Raw genomic sequence first — 27336 nt, forward strand, 5'->3', positions numbered from 1 at the left:
TAAACCAGTAAAGAATGGTGCTTCTTTACTGAAGGAAACATCCCCCAAAGCTCCAGGTCAGTACTTTCCATTATTTTTAGACTCTCTAATCCCTTTCACTATTCATCCATATCTCAACCACACCCCCATGGAATGTCTTAAATCATTTGTGTCATTTTTGCAATACAAAAATGCCAAGGATACTTCCTTTAGATGGGTATATTTCAGTTATTGCACAAGTTCATTTTAAATTCATTTTTAACAATATTCATTACAATAAAGAGTAGTTTTGACATTTTCCCATTTAATTAGTGCTACCTGCAATTTAATTTACTTTAATTATATATGAAAGTACATATAATTTATAGATGAATAATTCATAAGTATGTGGCATGTTTGGTTAGGAAATTGGAAGACTTCAGAAATGTAGACCAAAGTTAGACTATGTATTGTTGTGTTAAAAACCGCTTTCATGGGGCCTCCCTGGTGGCACAGTGGTTGAGAGTCCGCCTGCCGATGCAGGGGATACGGGTTCGTGCCCCGGTCTGGGAGGATCCCATATGCCGTGGAGCGGCTGGGCCCGTGAGCCATGGCCGCTGGGCCTGCGCATCCGGAGCCTGTGCTCCGCAACAGGAGAGGTCACAACAGTGAGAGGCCCGCATACCGCAAAAAGAAAAAAAAAAAAAAAAAAACCGCTTTCATGATTTGATGTTTGAAATTTAAAATTTTTAAGTTTTAAAAAATTAGCTCATTTATTTTATGACTTTTATATATGTTTCCAAATGAAGAAATAAAAGATAAAATTTCAAGTTGCAATGGACAAGCATATTTCCACAACTGCCATACTGCTGGGTTTGGATGGTTCCTTTAAAAATAAAAGGTCAAATTAGCTATAATCATGACTATCTTTTTTCTTTGCATATTGATTTTTTTTTAAGTACTACTAGGGATAACTCAGTGTTGAATAAATCTCGATTGAATGAATGCAATGTGTAGATGTGGTGAAGATCAGTAAAGAGGTACGTTTGCAGAATAATTATGCAGCTTGCTTTTAACCATTGGCCAAATATAGGTTTACACTAAATATGGGCTGGATCAATCCCATTGTCCCTCTGGATCCACTCTCCATCTTTCTCTACCCTGTGTCCTGTTGTAAAAAGTTAACTTTTATGGATTGCCTCAACAATGTCTCTTGTGCTCTGGTTTCTATCGGGTTTGGCCACTGGAGACTGAAGGTGAGTGAAGTTGGGATATTTATTCCCCCAGCTGGTAGATCACCTCAGGCTGGCTAAGTCTCATGACTTAGTCTCATGACCCCTTGAGACTTGGCTTGACCACAGATCCCTGCTGTTACTAGCCTTGAGTTTTTCACTATTCCTTGTAGTTTCTTTTCTGCTCACACATTTTAAATATTCTCTTTATTAAACACTTATCAAATTACATAATTTGAGTGTGACAGCTCTTTCATAATGTAGGACTATGAACGAAAACAATGTAAAACTACGTGATGCTCATAAACGTGGCAGCCTGGTAGTCAGTGAATGTTAAAGCAACTGAGCAACTGAATCACGAGCTGTCTCATCTGATATTCATTATATGACAAACACACTCAGCCAAATGCATATTCAAGGCTTGAGAGAAAATTAGTCTCAAATATTTACTGTTGATTCTAAAAAGTAGAAAGTGAAACCACAAATATTCTTAACCACAAACACTCGCAACCACAAACACTCGCTGATAACCCCAAAAGTTTTCAAACCACTGGTTTAAACATTTTTTTTGCTAAGTAAAGTATTTTTTACCCCATCCCAATGGATAAATTATGGAATAATGTGTATAGAAGTCTGTGTGTGTGTGTGTGTGTATATGGGGAATGGTTTAGAAATCTCTGGATATGTAAGAATGTACAACCAACTGTACTGATGAAAACTATGCATAGCACCAAAGGCTGAAATGAATCTTCAATCCCTTAATCTGTAAATGGAAAGAGAGTCACTCACTAGTCTTCCTCTAATCCAGGGCAGAAGCCAGGCTCCAAAGAAGGGTTATTTATTATCCAGCAAGGAGACACAGGTTTAAGACCATCACATGCCACAATTGCTTGAGTCTCTGAGAATCCATAAGCAGCTGGATTATAAACACAGGACATGAATATAACAATACAATATTATGGGAACTTTACATGAAGAGCTGGGCTCATAGATTTCCCTGTGGAGAGCTGTGATGAGCAGCGAGCTGTGAGTGCTCTGAGATGCCTGCCTGCGGACACTGGGCAGGAAGAGAGACATGGTCACAGCAACTCAGAGTGCAGGGTGTCCAGTTCTTCCCCTTTGGTTGACCATGCCAACAGAAGACAAGCCAGAAAAGGGAGTGAGATACGATGCTAGGGAATACTGGTCACAAGATATATAATGCTTATTGATTTTCTTTTAATAAAATTCCTCCAAATCTATTATGGCTTGAAAGTTGCTGAGGTGGTGCCAGCTACTAGGCTGTCCAGTGAAGGTGTTTTCTCCAAAGCAAAGAACCTGTTCATCCAGATCCTTCATACTGTCCACATCTCTGACCTCAAAATTGGCCATGCCTACCTGTTTCTTCTCTCCTACGCATACACATGCACACATTCTTGTGGAAAAGTTGTAGACAGTCTACAATCCGCTAAGTAAGAGAAAATCCATAAGCCCTAGGGCAACAGCAGAACGGGAAGGAATAGATAGATGGAGCCAGTGAAGGAAGGTCATGTGAGGGTAGAGGGCTGACCTCCTTTTTTCCAGCCGTGTAAAATGGCTGGTAAGCAACTTTCAACTCCTCCTCTCTCCCTCCCTCCTCCTCTTCTTTTTACCTCCTCCCCCTTTTAACCTATTTTGCCTGTCCTCTTTCCAGGCTAGAAAGGAACCAGCTGAGAGTCACTGTGCTGAACTGGAGGAGATAATACCAGTTATAATGGAGGCCCATACCCTTGAGACTAAAGTGTGCCACCTTCCAAAGAAGAGCTTGGTAACCAATGGCTACAGCATATTTCCCTTTCAGGCATTGGGAAAACAGCAACATTAATCAAACTTTTTCCATGTCTCGCTTGCCCTCAACACTACTCAGGCAGCCAAAACTTCCTTGCCTCCCTCTATTGTCAAAAATGCCATACTGGTCAGCTCACCCCAGTGCTTGACCCAAAAGAGTCACATGAAGAAACAAACAAATTAGAAATGAATTAATGAGGAATATACTCTCCCGGATTATCTTGCTCTCTACCAACTCAAAACTTTGCTTTATTGAGACCAGCTTACGTCTATGTAATTTTTTTTAAAAAAATCTTTGTAGTAGGATTCACCACCAGTTTAACTTTCTCTGAGGATCCTTTCATTCCTAAAGTAGACCTCTGTCCATTGAAACAGCCATAATCCAAATCTGTTATAGGGTCAATAACATGGAATCTACAGAGCATGCAGCTGTCAGGTCCCCACCTCACTCTCCCAAGTGGCCCTGCACCCTGAGGGGCCTGTAGCCAGTCATACCTAGAGAGTAGACATAAATCACCACATATGAGAAGGGCATCTCTTTCCAGGAACTGGATAATATCCCAAGAGAGCAACACATTTCCTGCTTCCATGCTGTCCGTCTACCCAGTTCTGCTCAACCATAACATATCAACACAAGTAGTATTGCTCATCAACCTACTGATTTTCTGTTGGTGTTCAAAGAAGTATGACGGGCCAGCAGTCCTCAGGAGGGAGTTTTAGCAAAATAGGAAGTATCCTTTCTTTAAACTATCCACAATGAAATTCACTGTAAAAGTCCATCCATCTCTCTTAAAATGTGCTAATTCCTTGTATGGAGACCACTGCTTCTTGAGTGACTTCTAGAACAAATAAAACACCTCTTAAGGGAAGGGGACCTAGAGGAGGGAGGCCTTTGGGAAAGGAAGGGACGCCCTGAGCCCTGGATCCGGGTGACTGGACTCATCTACCTTGGGTGCTTGCCAAGGCCTGAGGAGCCTCCTGCGATGACCGTGGGGTGCAGGCCCCTTACCTTACCACACTGCTTACATTTTCCCTCCTGCCGACGCCTGTGTACCCAGTGATGACGCACAAAATTCTGTGGGAAAACAAAAGTAAATAAACATGTTTCAATTCCCAAACTCCAAGGTTAGTTTTCTTTTTAATGTTTTAAGAATAAAGATTTCCGCGAACAATCATCTAAGCCCATCTAAGCACAAAAACAAATATGTGTATGTGTGATTTGTTTAACAATAAACATGAACCCACTTGGGAAAATGAAGCCAAATCTCCATCCTCAGTGACCTTTTATATCTGTAGAAACCATTAATCATGCCCTCCCTCTGTGGCTTCCTGGTAACTAATGGCCATAATGAATTCCCGTTACTCTGCTTTCCGTCTAGTAAAACATTGTGCAGATTTGTGACCTTGAGCTGGGGCGGTGGGGGGAGGGTGGGTAACTGAGGCAGATAAAAGAAATATCCTTAAAGAAATGAGAAGGAGAAGGAGAGAAGGACAAAGACATCCCATTTTTTAAACAAATATGTATTTAATGCTTTATAAATGCCAGGCAGGCACTGTACTAAACATTTGAGCCAGAAAGAACTTAAAGAAATTAAATTCTCAGAAAGAAACAGATCTCCTGATTCGGGACTTACATGGTGACAGCTTTGCACTAGTGAAAGTGAAGGAAGAGAAAAGCTGAAGGAAATTGATGACAAAGACAAGAGATGTGGGCATATCGCGAAATTCTGCGATGAGGTTGTATTTAAACTGTCCTTGGATAACCTGAATGAGATCAGCTTCCAAGGTCTATTCTTGGCTTGAGCTGTAGGAAACATGGAAGGTCCTTTTCCTCCCAAATAGAAGCACCCGTCACCCCAGATGTTGGGATACTTTACAAGAGAGAATGTGGTCTTCAGGCCTAATGGTACAGGTAAACCCTAATAACTTCCATATAACTCATCTCTCTCAGGCCAATACACCTAAAATATTTGCTACTATTTTTCTCCTGCCCTTTTCTGAGAAAACATACTTTACCTGAAATTAACATGTGTATTTTCAGGCCACAATCCATACTTTCCCTTTAAAATAGGCCCTTTACCATATATTCAGTTTTCCAACAAATACTTACCAAATGCCTACTATCCAGGCATTGTTCTAAGTACAGAGGGACACAGGAAACAGATCAGTGTCGAGAAAAAAAAATGTTATATCAAGGCATGAAATTCAGAGTGACAAAGATACCTCTAACAAGCATTAGCATTATCAATTCCAAAGTGCCACCTCTATTTCTCTTCGTAACGTCAAACCAATTTAAATTAAAACTAAACAAAGATCCTGGAGGAATAATGGTCTTTTAACTATAATAAGATATAAAAAAGCATAATGGTCCCACTCATTAGTCTAGTTTTTATCTTGCTTGTCGCACTGTGGCAGTTTAATGAAACAAGGACACAATTCTTACATTGTTCTCAGAAAGAAGCTAATAATAATAGGTAACATTTCTTGACTGCTAACACTGTCAGACACTTTTTTAAATGCCTTACATGTAATAATAATTTTAATTTTCATGAGAATTTTCATGAGTATAGGTGCTGTTTAGTTGATAAGAACTAGTAAAACCCCAAGTTGGTAAAATATTGAAATATTTCTGTATTGGTTGATAAATTGCAGTTTAGTGCCCCTACCATCCCCCTGGCTCCTCCCTGGATGCCATACGCCCACCCCCCCACCCCCCAACACTGGAGCCCACTCCTACCTCCTCATTTATAAGCAACTAGAATGTTAATTTCAGGCATAACAGGTCTCCAAGATTCTGGAGCTCTCTTCTGAAAATGAATCACATTACTGGGGCGATGCCATTGGGTTCTCCCACAAGCTCAGAAGACTGGGCTGTGCCCCACTGATGGCGGTTGTCTGTCCAAGCTTAAATATCAATATAAACAATTTTGGGGGCCTATGGCTGCAAGTCCAGAAACCTGCTCAGTTATCAGCATCCATACCTTCAGGTCAGTGAAAAAACTCTACTGGGGATGATGATATTGGACCCTCCATCTCTCTACTTCACAGATGAAGTGCACCACTCCAGCTTTCCACCCACTCAAGTGAGAAGCACTTTAGCCCACTGCCTGTTTAAGAATAAGGGCTGGGGAGGCCTGGGGCCAACCGCTAGTTGTACTCTATCCCAGTTCACATCATTGTAGGGCATGTTATCAGAGGGTCTGACTTGAATTATCATTATCGCCCTCATTTTACAGATGACAAAACTAAGGTATAGAGTGGCGACTTCAAATGTCAGGGACAGAGCAAGGATTCAGACCCAGGCAGGGTGGCAGCACTGTGTTGCAGCGCCTCTCCTCTGCTCTGAAAGATCAGGTTCAAGCTCCTTCAATAAATGATTTCAATGACAGTCAGTAGTGGAAATATTGAATACATAAAAATGTCAGGCAGTATTATGAGAGACAGAAAAATTTACTATAATTGCTGTTAGTTTAGCAGAAGCTGAGGGAGAATGAACAGTATCATTGATGTTAAGAGAAATTCTCTGCTTATTGAGATTATAAATCACCTAATGACTCTCAATTTAAGAATTTAAGGAGGGAAACATTGGAAGAATTTGATGCAATAACCTATGAGAAATCATGGCTGACTCATGGAATTATTTAGCTAGTGACAGCTCTAATCAAAAGATTAAACCAGCAGTTTCCACAAATCAACAATTATTTAGAAATTTTAAGACTGACAATGCATCATTTCTGCTGCAATATACATCGTTTGGTAAGCAGGTTTCTAATACCATGTAGTTTAGTTTATTTAAGGAATAAAAAAGAACTTTTAAAATTGTTTATTTAAATATTTATGACTCTGCAAGTTGTTAAATATTTTTAATACCATCCTTCCTAGGAAATAGGTAGGAAATTAAGGCCCAGATAAAATAACTCAAACAAAAGCACTACTATAGAAACTGAGCAATTGTCTCTAATCTATGCCCCTGATTTGAGATGTCAAGTATCCATCTATTCAGAGGTCTTCTTAGGCCTGATATAAATTTCTTCTATTGCTGCTTAAACATAGCTGGAACAAAGTAAAAGCTGATAAATGTGTGCTGAATTGAATGAAATTCTCAACCTAATTTCTTTGACAATTAAATTGTGTAGTTACCATTTTGGAGGATCATCCATTGTCTTTATCAATTAGGGGAAAGAAACCATTTCTGTAGAATCATCCTTCTTTCCCAAGCACTTAAATTTTTCACACTATTTCCTTTTGACTATTATTTATATCTCCTAAATTATTGAAATGAAATTAGACTCAGGATCTTCACATTGCAAATGTGAGTGTTGATTCACTGCTGTTAAGCTAGCAAAGCAAGGCTGCTGACACCATAACATCTTTTTATTGTTCATCAATCATCTGAATTATTCATACAGCATCTTCAAATACTGGGTAAGGAAAGGGCTATTACTTATGGGTGTTAAAATCTCGGTGATCCATTATTTCAGGGTTTATAGTCAGTATTGTTTGCAGAAATGCATAACACAATTGTTCAATTATTTTCAAAAACAGCCAGTTTAATTCATAGTATTATTCACAGAGCTTTTGAAAGGATCTTAGCAATTACAGCCCAATCCATGCAGCTTATCTCTAAGAAAACTGAGGTCCAGCCAGAAAGGTTCAACTTAGAGGAGTCCAAACAATACTCATTAAAACATTTACATGTATCAGGCACCCCACAAAGCCTAGGGGACAGTGATTAACAGCCCTGTTCCAGAGCCCAGCCCTAGAGACACCATCAAGGGGAGAAGAAGCAGAGGTGTCCTTTGAACCCAGGTCAAACTAATTCTAAAGTGATTGCTTCTTTCATTTCCATTAAGTAAACTACCTAAGGCCTCTTAATTAAGAAACTCCATGGGTCATAATCTGTCATAAGTATCATCTCCAAACTGTCCTCTTAGACCAAGAGTTCTTAGACACTTGGGGAAAAATTAGCCCCTTTATAAATTCATTCAGTCAAAAGATATTCATTGATCACATCCTCTGCATCCTGCCTGGTACAATGAGGTTGGGACAAATTTCACGTGTGATCTCCCAAAGCTTACACTATAGGAGGATGGCAACAAACAAGCAAATAAGTAATAAATAATTATGACATACGAAGTGCTCTGAAGGGTAGAACAAGGTGTTTTGATAAAGAACAATGTGCAACCTACTAACCTACTTAGAGGTGGTCATCAAGGAAGACCCCTGAGGGGCTGATATTTGAACTGAGGTCTAACTATAAGAATCAGCTAGCCATGCCAAGAGATTTCCAGTACAGCAGTGAAACACACAAATGTCAGAAGGTGAGGAATATCTTGATGCATGACTCAAGAACTGAAAGAAAATCCATGTGGTAGCTGGATGGGTTGGAAGAGGTAGGCTGGGTCCAGCCTTATGCAGGACTTTTGACTTTTCATGCAAAGCCAAGGGTATGGTTTTCCTCTAAATGATATGGAAACCACTGAAGAGTTTTAAGTTGGAAAATGATATAATCCAACATTCATTTTTAAAGATGAGTCTCTTAAATCACGGTGGGTTGAAGGGGGAAACTAAAGAATCCTGGAGAACCTATTGTAGTGGTCAAAAGTGAGAGATCATGGTGTCTGAGTTTAAGGCGCTGACAACAGAGATGGAGATACATGGATGGCTTGAAATATATTTTATGAATAAAATTGATAGGGCTGGCAAATGAACTAGCTGTGGGGAGTACCTGAGAAAAGTAATCATTATGACTCCCCCTCACCCATTTTCTCGATCGAGGAGCTGGGCCAATAGTCATCTCATTTTCTGAGGTACAAAAGAATTGAAAAAAATTGTTTTTATGGTGATGGAAATAAAGAGTTTAGTCTGTAATGTATTATATTTGAGATGACTGTGATACATTCAGTGGGCATATCAAATGGAACTCCAAGCGTGGGCTGGAAATGGAAAGCTAGCTGCTGTCAGCCCAGACATGATATGTAAAGCCAAGGGATTGGATGAGCTCTCCCAACAACAGTAGGCAGAACATGGCCCAGTACTAAGCCCAAAAAATACCAGGGAGTGAGCAATGAAAGGGCTACCCAGTGAAATAAGAGGAACATTAGGAAAGATGTCATGACAGGAGAGCATTTAAAGAAGCATGAAATACTGAGTAGTTTGAACACATTTGCAAGACTGAATAAGAACAGAAAAATTTCTAATGGATTTGGCATTAAGGAGATACTGGCAACATTAAAAAAGCAATTTCAGTGAACAGGTAGAGTAAAAACCAGATCAGAACAGGTTAAAATGCCTAGGAGGGGACACGCTGGAAACAATTTACGTAGTAACACTTTCTGGAAGTTTAGCACTGAACACAACGCTGAGAATCAGAGCCACAGTTAAGACACAGTTGGTGGTTAAGGACTATTTTTGTTTGTTTTTTAAGATGGGAGCCGTCAGAGCATGTTTATGATGATGGAAATAATCTAGAAGGAAGGTGGGGAGTTGAAAATGTAGGAATGGAAGAAATAGCAAGTCCTTGATATGAAGACAAGGGAAGGCGCTGAAAGCACTTATAAAGGGTCTGGCTTCATGGAAGAGAAATAATAACAGCAGCTGAAAACACACCCCAAAAATCCTTGCATTAGAAAATTGCACATACAATTACAATTATCTATCCAGAGAGAAAGAGAGATTAAAGGACAGGGAACCAAAGGTAGACATATGGATTCCCTGGTTAGAAATTCATAGAGTCCATCTTAAAAACTCAAAACGGTTGCTTCTACTGTCCTAAATAAAATTTCTCCTTCAACTGAGCTATCACTGAGTTATCTCAACCATTGCTATAGTGCACTTGGGTGACATGGAGGGTAAAACAACCCTATCATTTTTCTTAGATTTCTTCACCCTACATATGACCCATAACTTTCCTCTTGCTGACATAATAGACAAGCACAGTGGGAGAGGACAGTTGACAGGGACAACTCTTGATATTTTCATCTCTCCAAACCTCCACCGCCAGCCTATTCTCTCTCCATGTTTTCTCCCAATCTCCTTATATTAGCCAGTAACAATGAGATCATTCTTCTTCACAGTGTCTTTTTTCATTAACTGTCATTAACACCTCTGTACTCAGACGTCTTCTATTCCTATTCCACTCATTCATCTATTCTCGTAGCTTTAATTACTATCTCGATATGCTGACAATTCACCAATGTCTAACCTCTAGCGCCCAATCTTCCTCATAAGCTCCAAACTTGTCTACCCACTCAGCTTTCTGTTGGGCATCCCCAGCTGGGGCCTCAGGACACCTCAAACGTGAGAGTTCTACAACTGAACTCATTACTTCCCTACCCCATCCTCAGAGCAACTCATTTGCCAACATCTAATTGCTTTTTCAGAGAAGAACCCTTGTTTATTCCGAGCTCCCCTGTCTTTGTGTCCAAACTCCAATCAAGTACTATATCCTGTCAATTCTGTTTCCTTCAAATTCATATTCTCCAATTTTCTCCATCTCAGTATTACTCTTAGTTCCGGTCACCATTACCTCTTGCCTAGATTAGGAGAACAGCTCCTCAATTTTTTTCTCCATGCTTCCAATATTGCTTGAACTATATGGCATTCCCTCCACACTGTAGCCAGAATAATATATTCTGCTTGTAACAGTTTAATGCCCCCTTTAATTACTATGATGATGAGACATTCCACTTGCAGCCTTGCTCACAAGGGCCTTCCTGGTCTAGCTCTGCTTATCTCTCAGGTCTCACGCCTTCCTCATATATCCTCTCACTTTTGTGCTTGTGTGCCTGTGTTCTGTCTCAAAGGCTGTCACTCACCTCCTAGCTAACCCCCCACCATTCACTTAGATCATCCCTTTGGGTCTCAGTTTAGTTGCCACCTCTTCCAGGAATTAAAATGGACCAAAAGTCAATAAAATGCTATTTCTTTCTTATCTTTTCTATTCTACCACCTCCTCCTCCCCCTACTTTCTAGTTCCATTCAATAAGACCTTAGCTCCCCAATACATTCTGTGAGAAGAAGAAAGGGCAGTAGACACACACTGAAGAGACTTGGGGATTTGATTGATTGTATGTGTTGATGTATCGAAAAGAAACTGATGTGGAATAGAGGGAGATGCACTTTATTTTTTTTAATCCCTAGTGAATATCTATGAATCCGATGAATCAATGGGAAATAAAAGGTGGTATTTGAACCAGAGCTCTGATATACTTACTTCTCTCGGTGATCTTGAGCCCCCTTCTCGAAATGTTGGTTTACATCGGAAATTAATCTGTCATTTAAAAAGAAAAGTGTATTATATTAGAGATAAGCACCCGACCAGAATAAGTTACCTGAAAAAACCAACAGTGACAGATATTGAGACTACAGATTTAAAAAACCCCTCAAAGCATAAGGAACATAGTCTTACACTATTCTTAGTCTTTTGAAATCATCACCTTAGATAATCCCAAGTGATCCTGTTATCTCCAATCCATGACTCTGCAGTCTCACTGATGAAATCAAAGTATCTTTAGACAGTAATGCTCTTACACCATAAATTTGAGAAACTGAGATAATAAAGAGGCAGAAGAAAAATATATGGCAGCTGAAATCATCCAGCTGTTTTAGATTTTAAAAGTAGGAAAATATAAACTTGAGAAATTTTTAATATGATGAAGATGATTCACAAAAATACACAAAATTATTCTTCAAGCATTCAGCACTCCCTTACTTTTAGATGGGGAGGTCTCCCTATACATTTACATCTTCTTTAGCTACTTGATAAGGTGAAAGAAGTGTAGAAATGAAGTAGGAAATGAGTAAATGGAGTTGTACAATATTACTAGTCATTCCCACAAAATATCAGTTGGCAACAATTGATAATGTGTCAGTAAAACTAAATGAATGTCCCCGGGGACTAAAATACTTCAATACATTTACACATGGCAGCTCAAGATAGATAATGCACAGAGAATCCCACGTGGAAAAGGGGCAGGAGGCATGGAAGGAAGAGGACAGCAGACAGCTCACTACTGGAGCCTTTCCCTTGGCCCCGATGTTCAGATAAATGGACTCTGCAGAATCCACTTCCTCTGGAGGAAAGACACCACCAGAATGTCACTTCCAGCCCCTCCCACACATTAATGCTGTGTAAGCAGGAACGCTGCTCAAAGCAAGGAACTGAGCTTCTGGCCAGGCTCTCTCCCTTGTAGCCAATTTAGAAAGAAGTAAACTTACAAAGGTCAGAAATGTCTAAACAATGATTTTAAAGAGCTATGGAATTTTTTTTCTTTAATACGAAACATCTTGTGGAAAATCCCATGGGTGAATAACAACGTTGGTTATTGTGAAGAAAATTAGTACACATGAGGCTTTTCTCTCTAACCTTATTATTCCTTTTCCTAAGAATCAACATAAAATGATATCAAATTATACCTCAGCAAACAATAAAGTGAATGAAACTTTAGCATTGTCCTTCCATCCTTTCATTATTAACCTGGTGATAATGCTGGACTTCCAGGTTTTTAAAAGAGCATTGTTTTCAAAAAGTTGAAAATGGAAACTGACACCTGGTCTTTGAAGTCCAAACACTTGCAGGGTAGCAAAAATTGCAGCAGGTGGCGCTGTCTCACCTTTTCTAACTGTTCGATGCAGGCGGTGTGGACGACGATCTTACAGACAGCACACTTCCTCCTGAGAGCTGATTTCTACAACAGACAATTCAAAAGACAAGAAATGTTAACGGTCTGTTCTGAAGAGCTCCCTGGTAGTAAAGAGAGTATACATAAATGAAGCAAACGTAAACCAATTTAAAACTTCATCATAAACATTCAATAATCGGACAAACTTCAGCAATAGTACTCTTACCTACTAAGTAACTTCATATCCATGACTGAGGGTGGCCTAAGATTTTCTCTTTAAAACAGAATTATGCTAGCTGCTGTATGCTGAGTATCTACTATGAACCAAGCTCTTTATTCTGTACTTTTCTTAGTTTCATAACCTAACATTGTAGGCATTATTATCCTATGTTTTTTCACGTTTAATAGTTAAGGGGTAGGGCCAACAATCCAACATAGGTCTAGGTTCAAAACAAGCATGGTTTCCCTACAGCCAAACAGTCTACATTTCAAGGGGCCATCCCCTTGGACTTTTATTCCCAGAACAAATCTATACAAAGCTACTTGGTTTCTGCCCAAATCTTCTAGAAGGTAAGAAGACAAATTTAACTTTTACAAGTCACCATCCTTATCACCATCATCATCATCATCATCATAGCAGCAGCAGCCCAGTAACAGCAAAAGCAGCTAAGATGAATTTAGCACTTTCTATGTGGCAGGTATTCTTGTAAGCACCTCACAGATAGTAACTCATTTAATCCTCACCACCCTAAGAAATAGATACTATTCTTACTGCCATTTTACAGATGAGAAAACTGAGGCCCAGCAAGGGATGTGCCCAAGGTCATATAATTAGAGCACAGCGGGGCCAATTAGTCTGATAGCAGGCTCATGCTTAAAAGCATACACAGTTTGGCCTCCCTGACAGTCCGTACCAGTTAAAATTCACAATAAAAATATTCTCTGAGGTTTATCTTTTTTCTAACAATAAAAAACAAGCAGCAGGGAAAGAGAAAAAGGGGTGGAAATCTCGATTCAGTGCTGACGGTGCCATGTAAAATCTGAGCCAGAAATGTTCAGGTCTCTCTATGGAGAACAGGCTAAAAGGTGGATCTGCAGGAATAATTTGGGGGTTTGAGCACTGAAAGAAACTTATTGTAACAAAGCCAGTCTGTGACCCAGCCCATCAAAGCATCCGAGTGTGAAAGGCCCGAAGTCCCTGTCCTTAAGAAAGACACAAGACTCAGCTTCCCCTACTGAGGACCAGCTTCCCCTACTGAGATAGGATTTTTAAGCCAAAAATTGAGGTGTGGCTGCTACCAAGGAGCCTGGAAGGACTGCAAACCAGCACCTTGGAAGGCACAGAATCAGGAAAGAATCTGTAGCCTCCCGCCTCCTTGGTGGTTCCACCCATTCAGCACGGAGTCTCCGCAGTGCCACCAGCCACCAACCAAGCATCCAGAACACTGCAGTCAGTACCGCAGCAACAACACGCGTCGTCTTGATACCCACTGACTAAGGTTTAGGTACCCTGCTTGCAAACGCTTTCATCACTCTTGGCTTTCCTCTGCCTGAGGAAAGAACATGGCCGGTAACCTTACGTCAGCTCGGCAATCAATTGATTTGGCCAAAAAGGAGGATAAGGGAAACCCAGGCATCTAGCTACACTATTGAAAAGTGCCTTGGCTCAACTACTAAAAAGGAAGCTGGGGGAGGTGGGGAGGAAGGGGAAGGGTGGGAGATGGGGAGGGGAACAAGAAGAGTGACAAGTACTAAAAGCAGCACCAGCAGTGGCGGCATCGCTCAAGGCGACAATAATAAAATTCTAGGTTTGCAAATATTTTCGTGAGCTAAGTGCCCATAAGAAGCAAACTACTGTTGCTCTCCTGTTTATTCTGGATCTCCTGGTGGGGATCACTGCTGTAGCACCACCCACAGCAAATGCATGGGGCTCCTGAGTGAGTCCTGCTGCTCAAGAGTTATAGTGATGCTCAGGAGTTGATTTCATTCTACTCATTATCCACTAAACCCCTAGTAGATTTCACTGCAGGCAAGCAAAGCAATGCTCTCATGGTAGCAACCACGGATGGGCTTATTTAAGGCCGCCTGAAAAATCTCCTTCCTTACCAGTAACTCCTGCCCTGGCCTAGCCTTGTGCCTGACCGTGTGCTCTGCATTGGGGCCTACAGAGCTCCAAGGGCTCCTTGAGGCTCCTACGGAGTCACTGGGGATGGTGGGAAGGGACAAATGTGTACTTGCTGAAGCCAGAATACCCCTTCCTTGCCTTGTTTTCCATCTGGATTCCAGGTCAGAATCTCCTTTGAATAGGGATCTTGCCTGGAAGAGTTCGAGAACCTGTGGCTTAAGACTGTCCTCTCTCAGCTTCCTAGGGTAACGTGTATCTACACCGATATCATTCATGTGTAATAATTCAAGTGCAATGTTCTACAGATGATAATATATGAAGAAAAGTGCTTTATGTTGTAAAACTAATTTTATTTAAACAATGTTAAATTTTAAAAGGCCCTCATAAGGCATGCTTCTATGCCTTCTGAGGCAGAATATATAAAACCATAATCTGAATTTTTGTTTATAATCACTACAACATGATGTATTTTACTACAAAGAACAGTCATTTTTCTGCTTTCTGTCTTTCTATCAGGCTAGATAGCCTTTCAATGTTATTGTGTCTGACTTTAGTTGCCCTCAGTTTCTTAAATGACAGCTTCTAAACAGCTTCTAATCTGATAAATCAGATAATTAAGGTCTATAATCACATGCAAAATTAAGTGAATAAATTCTGAATGAAGGCCTCAGGTCTTTTTCCATATTAGAAAAATACATGGATTTTAGTTTCTCAACTGATGAAAACTGCTCCAATGAATCAGAAGTCTCAACTGCTGACTCCTTGGTTTATGACTATGCTTTAATTAGTTAAAGTTATTTGAAGTAGCTGGATAATAAGCTTCTGGGCAGAAACTGTTCAATTAATGCTTGGTTATGTTCCAATTTTTATTTGCAAGATTTAAACTAAATATAAAGATAAAACACAGGAATCTAGACATTCTCAATACTGTAACTACTCACTTTTTCTTTAAAAACTCTTAAGTCAATACTTCCTTCACTATGAAAAATGATAAAGCAAGAAAAGTCATTAAAATTAAGTCAGCAGGTTAGTTGTTACTCTTCATATCGGGACATAGCTGTTATAGAACCTAGCACAAAGATACAATTTTAAAAATAAATATGGCCTGGGACCCAAACATGCTTAAAAATTAACATTATAAAAGTTTAATAATTCACTCTCATCAATGAATTTAAAGGCCAATTAGGCTTACTGCTTCAAATATCAAGTAACCTTAGTGTCCTTACTAAGGGTTTCCTGATTTTGTCAAAGGAAATCCATTAATTTGTAAGTGTGTGTGTGTGTGTGTGTGTGTGTGTCACATCTGTAAAAACTAGTGGAGGGGGCACATCTGTGAAAACTAAGACAACATAGGCTATAACATAAATTATATCCCATTATACTCTGATCATAATTTACTTATATAATAATGACACAATGAATGATATGTTATGCTTTAGGATGGTGGGCGTAACCTAACCAGCAGACTAACAGTGATTGTAAGAGAACACACTCAAAGTTCTGACTTGGCCCTATATGTTTCCCATGCTGTGGGCACTGCTGGCATTCCAAGCAGTGACAGTTCCTCACCAAACTTCAGCTCATATCAAGTATGGAAGTAAAACTGTTACAGCCTTAGACCATTGGCTCTGGGGATGGAAGCTGGAGCGGGGACAAAAGGACCAGAGGCAAGCAGTGGTAGAAAGTATATAATTGTCCCTGAGAAACAGTTTAATATCTAATCCTATCCCACCTACCCACTTCCTTTGGTCATAAGTCCCTGATCCATATGTACCACCAAGCAAGCTATATGTTCTTCCTTTGAACAAGAGATGTGATTTCTGCTAAGTAACAATGAATATCTGGTAGTAGTTAACAACGTTTGATTCTAGAAGAGAGGGAGGGAAGGAAAGGCTAGGAGAAAGAAAGGGAAACCTAGTTTCACAGGTTTATGATTTCTGACAGGTCAAGGCCTCCTTGCTGCCCAAGGAAACTTAAATTGAATGCCACCCCTCATAGTCTGAAGTTTGACCCCAAGAAGCATGTACAACGAGGCTGGCTGAGCCCCTTCCCAATAAGCACACACCAAATCTCATTTTTCCCTGAAGATGGTCAAGTAATCCTGCCTCTGACCCCACCTCTCCCACTGTATTCTTAAGGACACCACCCTCCCCCCAACACACACACACACACACACACACACACACACACACACACACGTTTAATCACCAGAGATCAGAAGCGGAGAAGTAGGAGGAAATATTTAGTCTCCAGAGCTGACATGGCAACCCTTTCTTGGCCTCCTGTCTCAGGAGACCTCAGGGCCAGAGCCTGCTGCTGGCCACACAGAAGTATTGGCCTGGCAGCATCTCACTGCAGACAGAGTTCCCAGACATGGGCTCACAGACGCAGTGCAAGGAAGCACTGCTTCCATCAGCCCCGCCCTTATCATAAGGCCACAGTGACAAAAGGATGCATGGCCAGGGAAGGGGCTCCAGGCAGGAACCCAACCATCCTGGGAGTGGGGAAGGGGGCACAGAAGGCACTAGGGGAAGGACAGGATGGAGCGCCGAGTGGTGAAAAGTCAGGAAAAGAGGGCTGGATGAGGCTGGTGGGATGAGCTTCCTAACTCAGGCTCCCCGCAGCTGTCTTCTTCCCAGTAATTCTCGGCCTCCTCACCTTTCCCACGTCAGAAGAATCATGGTGAGAAATAGAAACTGAGCGCTGGGAGTCAGGCAAAGGCGAGACAGCAAGTGGGGCAAGAAGAATGTTATCTTCCCTTCTGGACACAAAGCTCAGTCTACAGGGGCGCTGGGATGGAAGCGGGAGACGGGGCAACAGGGCCCAGGCAAGGCTATCCTTTTCTTCCTCTCCAAGGGTGGGGTGAAAGGACTGCTGGGTAAAGTGAAGGGAAGGAAGCTTCCTTCCTAAGCCTTCAGAGTGTCAGGAATTCAGCGTCCTTTCAGTGGGGATTGTCCCTACGGGCAACACGAACAAGAGCATTGCTGCTGTATAATCCCAGGTAAATGAAAACAAGAGTTCTTTGATTTATTTTAAAACCTAATTAGAAGAAATGACAAGCATGCTCGGCAAGTTCTACTCCTCTGGGGTGTCCAGGATGCAATCTGTAAACTGGTATTAGGGAAAAAGAAGACATTATCTGGAAGTTCCATTCATGTGGTTTCAGGGCCAAAGCACGGGTTCCATCGCCACTCACGCCGGCGCCTCTTTTCCTCAAACAGAATACAGGCCATTTTGGACAAACCAAGAGGGTGGCTGGCTGACGTGCCAGCGCGCCCCTACCGTGGCTCCCTGCTGCGTAAGTAAGTCTCTCCAAGACGGCAGGATTTCAAGAGCCCAGACCAGGGAACAGAGATGCCTCACGCCAGGAGGAGTCTATGCCTGGGGGTGGGGTAGAGGGGGGAATCTCAGAGCTGTCCTCAGAGGGTCTCCTGCAGGGAGCCCTCACTCTGTGTGAAACCCTCAGCCTGGGTACTGCTGCCAGAGTCAAGGCCTTCATCTGTCAGGGTCCCAGGTGTCTGTGCCACGTGTCCTCTGGACAGGGCTCAGTGAGGGCCGGATCCCTCTGAGACATCCCCACTGCGTCCCCACCCTAGATACTAAATGATGCCAGAAGTACCTCAGAATATACGAAAGAAAAGGGAGCAGGGAGCAACAGGAGGTGGAGGGGTTGGGAAGGGGGTCACGTAAACAAGTAACGAAAATACTCAGCAACACGCAAATACACATGGATGCGCCTAAATCTGCACATGCCAGCTCTCGGGAATCAGGATGGTCTGAGATGTCCCACGTATGAACTTCGCGTGTAGCTGGAACAATGTCAGCATTCTGAGTGCTGTGCAGGAAATAAAGAGAAAGAAGCTTCTGTCCTTCCTGGGAGAAGCTGGCACGCCACTTGAGGTGACACGGAGGACTTGAAAGAAAAGGTCACTAACAAGAGAAGACCGTGAACGGCTAAATGCTGAATGAACAGCTCAGACAGTAAAAGCTGTAATCTAGAGCAGGGTAAAGCCCCACAGGCTGACTCAGTAAAAAGGACGTAACACCAAAAAGAGCAAAGTCTTGAATTGGGCCTTAAAAAGATGTAATATTTGAAAGTTGAAGACACTCCAGCAGGGAGAGGATTCAAAGTCTCTTTACATAGTAGGCACTGATGCCTCCTAAAAGGAATGGAGCTGGCTTTTGCGTGTCCGATGGGGCACTGAGCCAGGGGCTCACAGGCGTCCATCTGCATGAGTCACTGGGCACCATGTTTAATGGTGGTGTGTGGAGGCTTCTCTGTGTGCCTGGTCGGGGGGTCAGGTGGAGGAGGGTGGGGAGTGGGAACACTGGCTGTGAGTCACGAGGGTCTCAAAGAGAAACGGCAAAGCAGAACTTTTCCTGAGAGGACCTGGGTTACAAAGTATAGAGTTACAAGAAGATGGAGATTCCTCTGTATTTCCATTCTGCCCTAATCCAACACTAGGAACACTGCCTGACACATATTAGGAGCTCAAGAGACATTCTGGCAGGGAGGGAGGAGGGAGGGAGGGGGAGGAGGGAGGGAGGGAGGAGGGAGGGAGGGAGGAGGGAGGAGGGAGGGAGGGAGGGAAGGAGGGAGGGAAGGAGGGAGGAGAGGTGAAAGGGCTTGCAGACTAGGGCTTTCTCCTCAGTGTAAGCCCCCAGCCCAACCCCAGTCTGGAGAACTGGTGGCTTTGGAATTGAGACAAAACCCCCCTAGGACCCAGGCATTTTCAGGATAGGCAATCCCAAAAGAAGAGAGAAAGAGGCATTCTATAGGTGTTTGAGGGACAGAAGACCTTCATAAATACTAGAGGGAAAACGGGGTAGAGGCTTCATGGTGAGTACAGCTGAACAATTTTTGTGACCACAAATGTGACGTCTTTGGGGGAATTCCAGAGATATCGAACGGGAAGGCTATCTTGCAAAAGGCTGAGGTCTTACATAAATGGGTGGAGTTAAGAACAGGAAGCCTGCATTACTGATGCTCATGTGATCCCACCTATGTCTGTAGGCTAGTAAGACTCTGGAATATCTACTTGGGTAGTAAGTTGTGGGGCTGCAAAGGATTAGAGCCAGCACGCAGGCCAGCCTTCCCAAACAGAAGTCCCGGCTGGGCGATGCCGGTCAGGCTAGAAAGGTGGATTGGGAAAAGACTGCTAAAGCCCTTAAATCTAGAGTGAGAAATACAAATTTGAACCTAATAGGCAATGGGGCACTAATAATTTTTGAGACTCATGTGGCCAAAAATAATAATTCAATCTGGTGGCAGGATGCAGCACTATCTGAAAGCAGGAGGAGGAAGACAAAAGGAAATGAGATGATTGATATATTAATTCAGTCAACCAATAAATACTGAGCACCTACTAAGTGCCTACACTGTCCCAGGCACTGGGGATACAGTAGTGAATAAAACATGGAAAAAAATTTGTTTTTATCTCATGGAGCTTCCATTCTCCTGGGAGAGACAGACAATAAACAAGTTAGGTAAGTGCGATACATAATACGCTGATAGAAATACGTGCTAAAGAGAACAATTAAAGCGAGAACGGGGGCTAGGGGGTATCAGGGGCAGTGGAGAGTTGAAGTTGGGACAGGTTGGCCAGGAAAGCTCTCACTGAGGAGATACATTTTAAGAAACACCAGGAGGGGGACTTCCCTGGCGGTCCAGTGGTTAAGACTCCATGCTTCCAGTGCAGGGGGTGTGGGTTCGTTCCCTGGTTGGGGAACTAAGATCCCGCATGCTGCATGGCATGGCCAGGAAAAAATATAAATAAATAATTTTTTTAAAAAACGGAGCTACAAAGCAATACTTTAAAAAGAAGAAGAAGAAGAAGAAACACCAGGAGGAAGTGAGGGAGTTGGCCATGTAGTTATCTGGGGGGAAAGCACTTCGGGCAAAGGGAACAGCAAGTGCACAGCCCAGAGGCATGAGGACTGCGGGATGTTTGCAGAGTGACCAGGAGCCAGGGTCCCTGGAGTGGAGTGATCTAGGCGGAGATGAGGCCAGACCACGACGGCAGGCCAGGTCACACAGGGATTAAGTAATGAACAACAAGAACCTACTGTAGAGCACAGGGAACAATATTCAATATCTCATAATAACCTGTAATGGAAAAGACTGAAAAAGAATATATCGATATATATAACTGAATCACTTTGCTGTGCACCTGAAACTAACACAACATTGTAAACCAACTATACTTCACTTAAAAAAAAAGATTTTAAGTCATGAGAGTTCACTGTGGAAATTCACATATCAGGCAATGAGCGCCTGAACTGGAGTGATGAGAATGGAACAGAAAGCAAGGCAGAGAAGCAAGAGCGATGAACTGACGGAGCGCGGCCCTCTTTCCATCGTACGCAGGTCTCCGGAAAGGTGAACACAGATTTCTCACACCTGGGCCTCATGTCTTTCAGGAGAATAACTGATATAGCCAAGAACGGCTTCACTCCTACTCTGCGGTCAGCTTGCTGATTGTGTGCACACCAGCTGGCTACACCTACCGCACTCTCGTGCTGTGTTATGGTCGGCATTGCCTCCGAAGTACTGCAATAAAACTCACTTAACCTGCTCTTCAAACAGCTTTGATTGCTCTGTTCTAAGGAACACATTATCTGGAGCACTCTGCATATGAAGTGTTTATGCTTCCAGAGACACCTCCCCTGAGGAACCACAGATGTGCCCATGTATCTGGGGTAGGCAGGGTCCACCCGAGCTAAGGCACAGAAGGGTCTACTCCACAACTTCCCTAGAGACACAGAGAGAAGGAGAAAAGTGCCACTGTTCATCATTGTTTGGACACGGATAAAAGCTTTCTATGTCCCCAACAGCCAGTACATTTTATATTTTTCATCTGAAGAGAACAAAAAGAAATCTTAGAGCAGAAAGCTGTGGGAAGGGAAAGGACTTTGTGAGCTGAATATGAGAACCAGAACAACCCATGGGAACCTTGCCTCATCCTGAAAAGCAGCCCATCAGGGCTCACAGGAGAAACAATTCAGGAAGAACCAAATGAGTAGCTATCGTGTTAATTCAAAGCTAAAGTTGATGGCTGGTTATAAAGAATGACACCTCACTGTGTTTTGACCACGGGATTAGGATTGGAAGCAGTGGTGGTCAGAATGGCACAGGTTCATTTTAAGAGGGGAAAAAAGGTGCATGCCTGTATCTCAGTAGTTTACCCTTACACTGAAATTCGTACCAAATCATTCTCTTTAAGAGTGATTCAAAAGTGGCTTATATCAGTGACTTTAGCACATTTTTTAAATGAGAAGAAAGCGATAGGTACAAGGCTTCTCTAATGGGCTTCAATAGGAAACTACCACAGGACTCTTAGGAGATGTCTACCTCTTGGAACTTGATTGGGTAACAGGCGTACACAGCTACTATCTTTTGTACATCTACATAAAATTCAGGTACAGTTATTGAGACATAAACCAAATATACATTGCAGCTGTTACTTATGAAAAGGATGATGAATGGCCTGCTAAATCTGTATTGGCTGGTACAAGTTTAATGGAAAGATACTAACACATGGCTGCCTCCAGAGCCAGGATGTGAGAAGCTGCGAGTGCCCCTCATTGACTGGTCCAAGATTGCCGCCCTGGTTAGGCATTCCTTCTGCCCGCTCCTGCATGGCCATGATGCATTAATAAAGGGTTTCAGACTAATGAACCTCAAGAACTCTTCAGAAATCCATAATTCTATTTCCCACTGCTGGTTCTCATTTTACCCAAGCACATGCCATATGTCCATGACTACTATTACTGACTGTCTCTGTACTTTGTTACGCTCATCTCTTGTTTCACTGTGTATTTTCTTCTGCCTGCTTGTCTTTTCCTCATTTATTTTTTCCCATTTGTTTCCTCTGTGCTTCTCAGCTTTGGTGTCAGCGGGTCTGACCATGGCCAGACAACAGCTTTAACTTTATCATGTGCTATCTTCCTGCTTTGGTTCTTTTCAGCTGCTTTTATGGCTGCTCCCTGTTCAATGTTTATAGTTTCTTCAAAGTTACCTCAGATCAAAGCTTCCATGTATCTTATTGTAGGTTAACTGAAGTGTTTCCATATGTACAAAAAATGTACATAAATATGATTACAAGTATACAGGCACTAATAAATAGATATTCACACAATTAGAGCCCTACACACACGAACACATGTGTATTCCCAATTTTCCAGCAGATAGGTATGAGTGAGGGTGGGCTGGTCGTATCACAGAAGTCATAATAGAGACAACAGGAAATGATGTCTCAACATTGTCTGAATTGTCTAGTTCCAAGGTAGCATATCAAGGGCATAGCAGAGATCTGAAGCTGAATGTAAACTAGAAAACACCAACCAAAGTTTGTCTTTTAATACTTGCTAGTGTGATAGCACCGTATATGCCATCTTACTTGCAGCATGAATCCTAATATGTTCTCATTATGAGTTTACTTTGTGGAAACAGATAAAGTTGGTTTTTTAAAGTTCACAGCTGAAGATCTCTAAGCAATGATTTAGAGACATTTGCTTTAATCTGGAAAATTGTGTCTACTTAAGAAGCCATATCAAACCATGGTAAATTACCTATCCTTTCACTGCCATTTCAAACATCCCAAGCTGCTGATGACACAATTAAGTCAAAGTCTTTCAGCCAATCTGCCCCAAGAAGACCACCATTTCAATCATAGTTCACCCAACACTGTATCTCCAATTGGCCATGTGGTTTTCACTCACATACATACAACTACTGGTACCATTTTTCAATGAGGACATCATTACCACAGACAGAATATTTACCAGGAGGCTAGCAGTATAATATATACATTATGTGCACTAGAGATACAGCTCACTTCAACCATGCCAACTGGGTACCATTCACCTGCTTTATAGATAAGGAGCTGAGACCCTATGAGATTGACCAACTTGCCCAAGACAGACTGGCCAGTAGAACCTAGGTCCTTCTGACTCAAAGCCATCTCCTTCTATTACATCTTACTACTTTCCTCTCATTTTACTAGTGACAGGTTTGGGGAGCAGGACTGATAAAGCTAGGTAACCATGATGTTCGACATGGCTGCTTTAGACGATCTAGTCTCATGGCAGCCCCAAGGGGATGGACTTACGACAACCCTACCATGACCACCTGTGCCAAGAATGGTCAACAGCAGTCTCTCTCCTCCATGAGAATCAAATAAGAAGGGCATGACACAGGCTAAACAGGACTTATAACCCCGCAATAGCCTGTAGTAGTGAATGTGGAATCTCCCTGTGAAGAGCCTTAAAAATAAGGCAGAAATTCAAACGCCCTGGATTCTAAGTGTAATGATACTTAAATGGCAGGGTTGATCTGGTGACAGGTGTCTGTGTGCGTGTCTTTCAAGAATCACATCACTGAACTCATTCATTCGTTCTGTGGAAAAGGGCAGGATAACTCCTCAGGGCAGTCACTGTTCTCAGGGCTGAGGATCCAGGAGGGCACAAGACAGGCAGCGTCCCGAGCTAAACGGAGCTTATGTTCTGATAGGGATACAGACAGACAAGTGAGGAAGTGATTTTTTTTTAAAGGTTAGAAAGTGATGTGCACTAGAAAAGACTGAGAGAATGGAGAAGGGGCACAGCTGGGCTGGCTGTTTCACCCTCTCTTTTACTCGGTGAGAGAGAGGGGCATGATTACAAGGCCCTCCAAAGTTAATACCCTGGCACTGCCTTTTGGGTTTCAGTTTCTGACCATCCTCTGGAACCACTTTTACTCAAGGAGGAATGACCCGAGTAACCAATTTTTATTGAGTGCTTGCGCCTGGCCATGTGGTTCACTGCTATACGTGCTTTATCTCATTGAAGTTTCCAACAACCATAAGCAGCAGGTATTATCGACATTTTACAGATATGAAACTGAGGCTTAAAGAGGTTAAAACAATGATGCATGTCACACAACTAGAAAATCCCAGAGCCTGGATTCAAAGCCGGGTCACTTGATTCCAGAGCCCACACACCACCTCGAATGAAGACATCAAAGCAGGCTTTGCCATTTCCTTCTGTCTTTAAAACATTACCTTCTGCCATCTGTATCTGCCTGGCATATGAGGTAAGAAAAACAACAAGAAAAATCTCCTAAAAAACAGACAATATCAACCTTGGGGTCAATAGTAGTTCTGGGTAACTGCTAAAGTAAACGATGCTTCAGCCGAGATTGGGGCCTCTGAGCAATAACAATGTTGGTTAGAATCTGTTGTTCTGGGTGCCCGGCACTGGGAGACACTGGAAGAAGGGAAAGCCCTTCTATACACCTGGGCATTGCCTAGGCGATATGTAAACCCTACACTGAATCCCATGCAAACTATCTCTATTAAGTGACAGAACCGTACCCATATTAAACAAGAAGAGACCCGCTCCACACAAGCACACACCCACATACAAACACACAAATGCAGCCTCAATCTAAAAGTATCGTTGCAGAAGAGATGACAACCATTCTCAGAGGCTCAAGCTCTAAAAATAAAATAAGACAGACAGACAGACAGACGGCTTAATGAAAGTTTAAAACAAAGGCAAAAGAACTGCATAAAGAGAGAGAAAAGTGAAGAAGCCCCACCACAGTGATTGAGTCTCTCTGACTTCTGTTTCCTTTAAGTGGGAGTAAACTGCCCCAATGACCACCCCAAAGGGTCGTTGTTACTGACCAACACTGACGAGGAAAACTGCATTGCGTGGATATTTCTCAAATAGTTTCCCACTGAATACTGAGATCTCACGAGATGACAACGGGTGTTCTGTGGGGAAAATAATGGGTTTTCAACAATCATCCCTTCCCCCAAGCAAACAGAGAGCAAATCCTGTATCCCTACCGCCTTTCTTGGAGCTTCGGAATACATGTTTGATTATCAAAGGTGTTCAGTGTTTTCTAAACTTATTCCATCACAAGCCATTTTTAAGGAAGAATATTCCATATTGCCTTTACAGGAGTTCAGTGCTCTCTAGAACACGATTTTATTTTTCTGAAAGCAGACTGTGCAAATAGACAATGGTACTGCTGATGCCGCGTCACCTAGGAGAGTGGCAGAGCCCTGCAGTCCCCTGGGCTCCGTATCTTATCACTCTCTCTAGTGCACGAACTGGGCAGGGTCAGTATTACAAGCTCCTCAAGCACAGGGATAACGCTCTAAGCCAAATAATTACAATGATAACGTTAGCTGTCATAATAACAATGGCTACCTGAGGGCCTGCCCCATGCTAGACCCAGTCCTGTGTGTGCACTTGGACGATCTCATGGACATTCCCGACCATCTGGCCAGACACATATGGGCAACACCCCTTGCACACACAGAAACACCCCACCCCCTTCCTCCACTCACATCCACTGGCTCGGGGGTCAGGAGCAGAGAGTCTGTCTGAGCAGATGCTTTTTCAAAGCTATTTTTGTTGATGGCTCTGCTCTCCCCGAGTCATCTGGACTCATGAGCTCCTCAATATCTTGGTGGTGGGAGGTGCCTCGGGTAGAGAGCGGCCTTAGAAGCGCCGCGGAGATGGCATCTTCACGGCTGGCACCCAAACAGCTTGGAAGGCTGGCTTAGGCTTCTGGGCTTTGCTGCCACACTCACAGCTCCCTCTGCGAGCCCGGCCGCCATCTGGAGCTGCGGAGCGTCAGTCTGCCGTGCTGGAAGACCAGGGGCAGCAAGCGGGAGTGTGTGTGGGGGGGGGGCGGGTCCCAGCGCAGTCTGAGGCTTGTGTCCAGTGTTGGTGCTCTGGGGTGTCTACCCACCAGATCCGAACGCACAGTCAGAGGTCCCCAGCCACCTGTGCTGGGGACCAACTCTCTCATCTCACTCACAGTGCACAGATGCCCACAAATCAGCAACTGCATGGGCCACTGTCCAGTGCTCGCATCTTCTAGAGATGAAATAGACAGGGCTGTCACCAGGTTCGCCATCTTTCTTCTTTTTTAAAACAACAGAAAGCTGAAAGTTTCCTTCAAATAGGGCAGAGAGCTACTGCCCTTGTACTCTTCTTACAAGTTTCTTCCAAAACCCAGGGACGTAGCCAGCATCCTTTCGAGCAGATGCCGTGATGCCCGATTACAAGGATGAGGCTTCTGACCCAACAGTAAGAAGACACAGCCTGTGAGATGTTTTCCAGAATGAGTTACTTTGATTTGTCACGCTCAGCTGGTCCCACCCATGACCTAGGGAGACTATGCACATTACACACAGCAGAGAAATGACAGGAAAAGTGTAAGAGTCTCAGTGTCGGGGCATCCCAAACAAAAGGGCTTGTTGAAACCAAAGTCCAACCAAACTACTAATTAGCTCATTCAACTTAATGACATTGAAATATAAGCAGGGATAGGAGAGAAGGAGGGAGGATATTAACATGTGTCAACTACTTTAATCCTCCTGCCCATCCTGAAGAGCAGATATAATCATCACCATTTTACAGAGCAACCTGAGACTCAGGGCAGCAGGGCAGAGCTAGGATTTCTATCCAGACCTATTTGTCACTGGGTCTGAGTAGCCCCTCACTCTCCACTCCCCCCCTCCCCATCTCACCTGACCGCCCTAATGCAATTCATTCATTGACTTAGTAAAACTATATTTGTTAAGCGCTGAGC

General features: G+C 42.7%; 1 protein-coding gene across 2 annotated transcripts in view; it reads right to left on the reverse strand.

Annotated features, from left to right (window-relative positions):
• The window catches only part of DGKI (diacylglycerol kinase iota), a gene marked incomplete at its 5' end in the record, with an annotated part of 459522 nt that overhangs the window by 244086 nt on the left and 188100 nt on the right, over positions 1-27336 (reverse strand). For both annotated transcript variants that reach the window (XM_081244467.1, XM_081244466.1), the window contains 3 exons: positions 4006-4071; positions 11212-11268; positions 12611-12685. In XM_081244467.1, coding sequence (XP_081100593.1) covers positions 4006-4071; positions 11212-11268; positions 12611-12685 — 198 coding nt within the window. The remainder of the gene's footprint in view (positions 1-4005; positions 4072-11211; positions 11269-12610; positions 12686-27336) is intronic.

The sequence above is a fragment of the Mesoplodon bidens genome, assembly GCF_964165515.1.
Source record: "Mesoplodon bidens genome assembly, chromosome: 9".
Taxonomy (NCBI): domain Eukaryota; kingdom Metazoa; phylum Chordata; class Mammalia; order Artiodactyla; family Ziphiidae; genus Mesoplodon; species Mesoplodon bidens.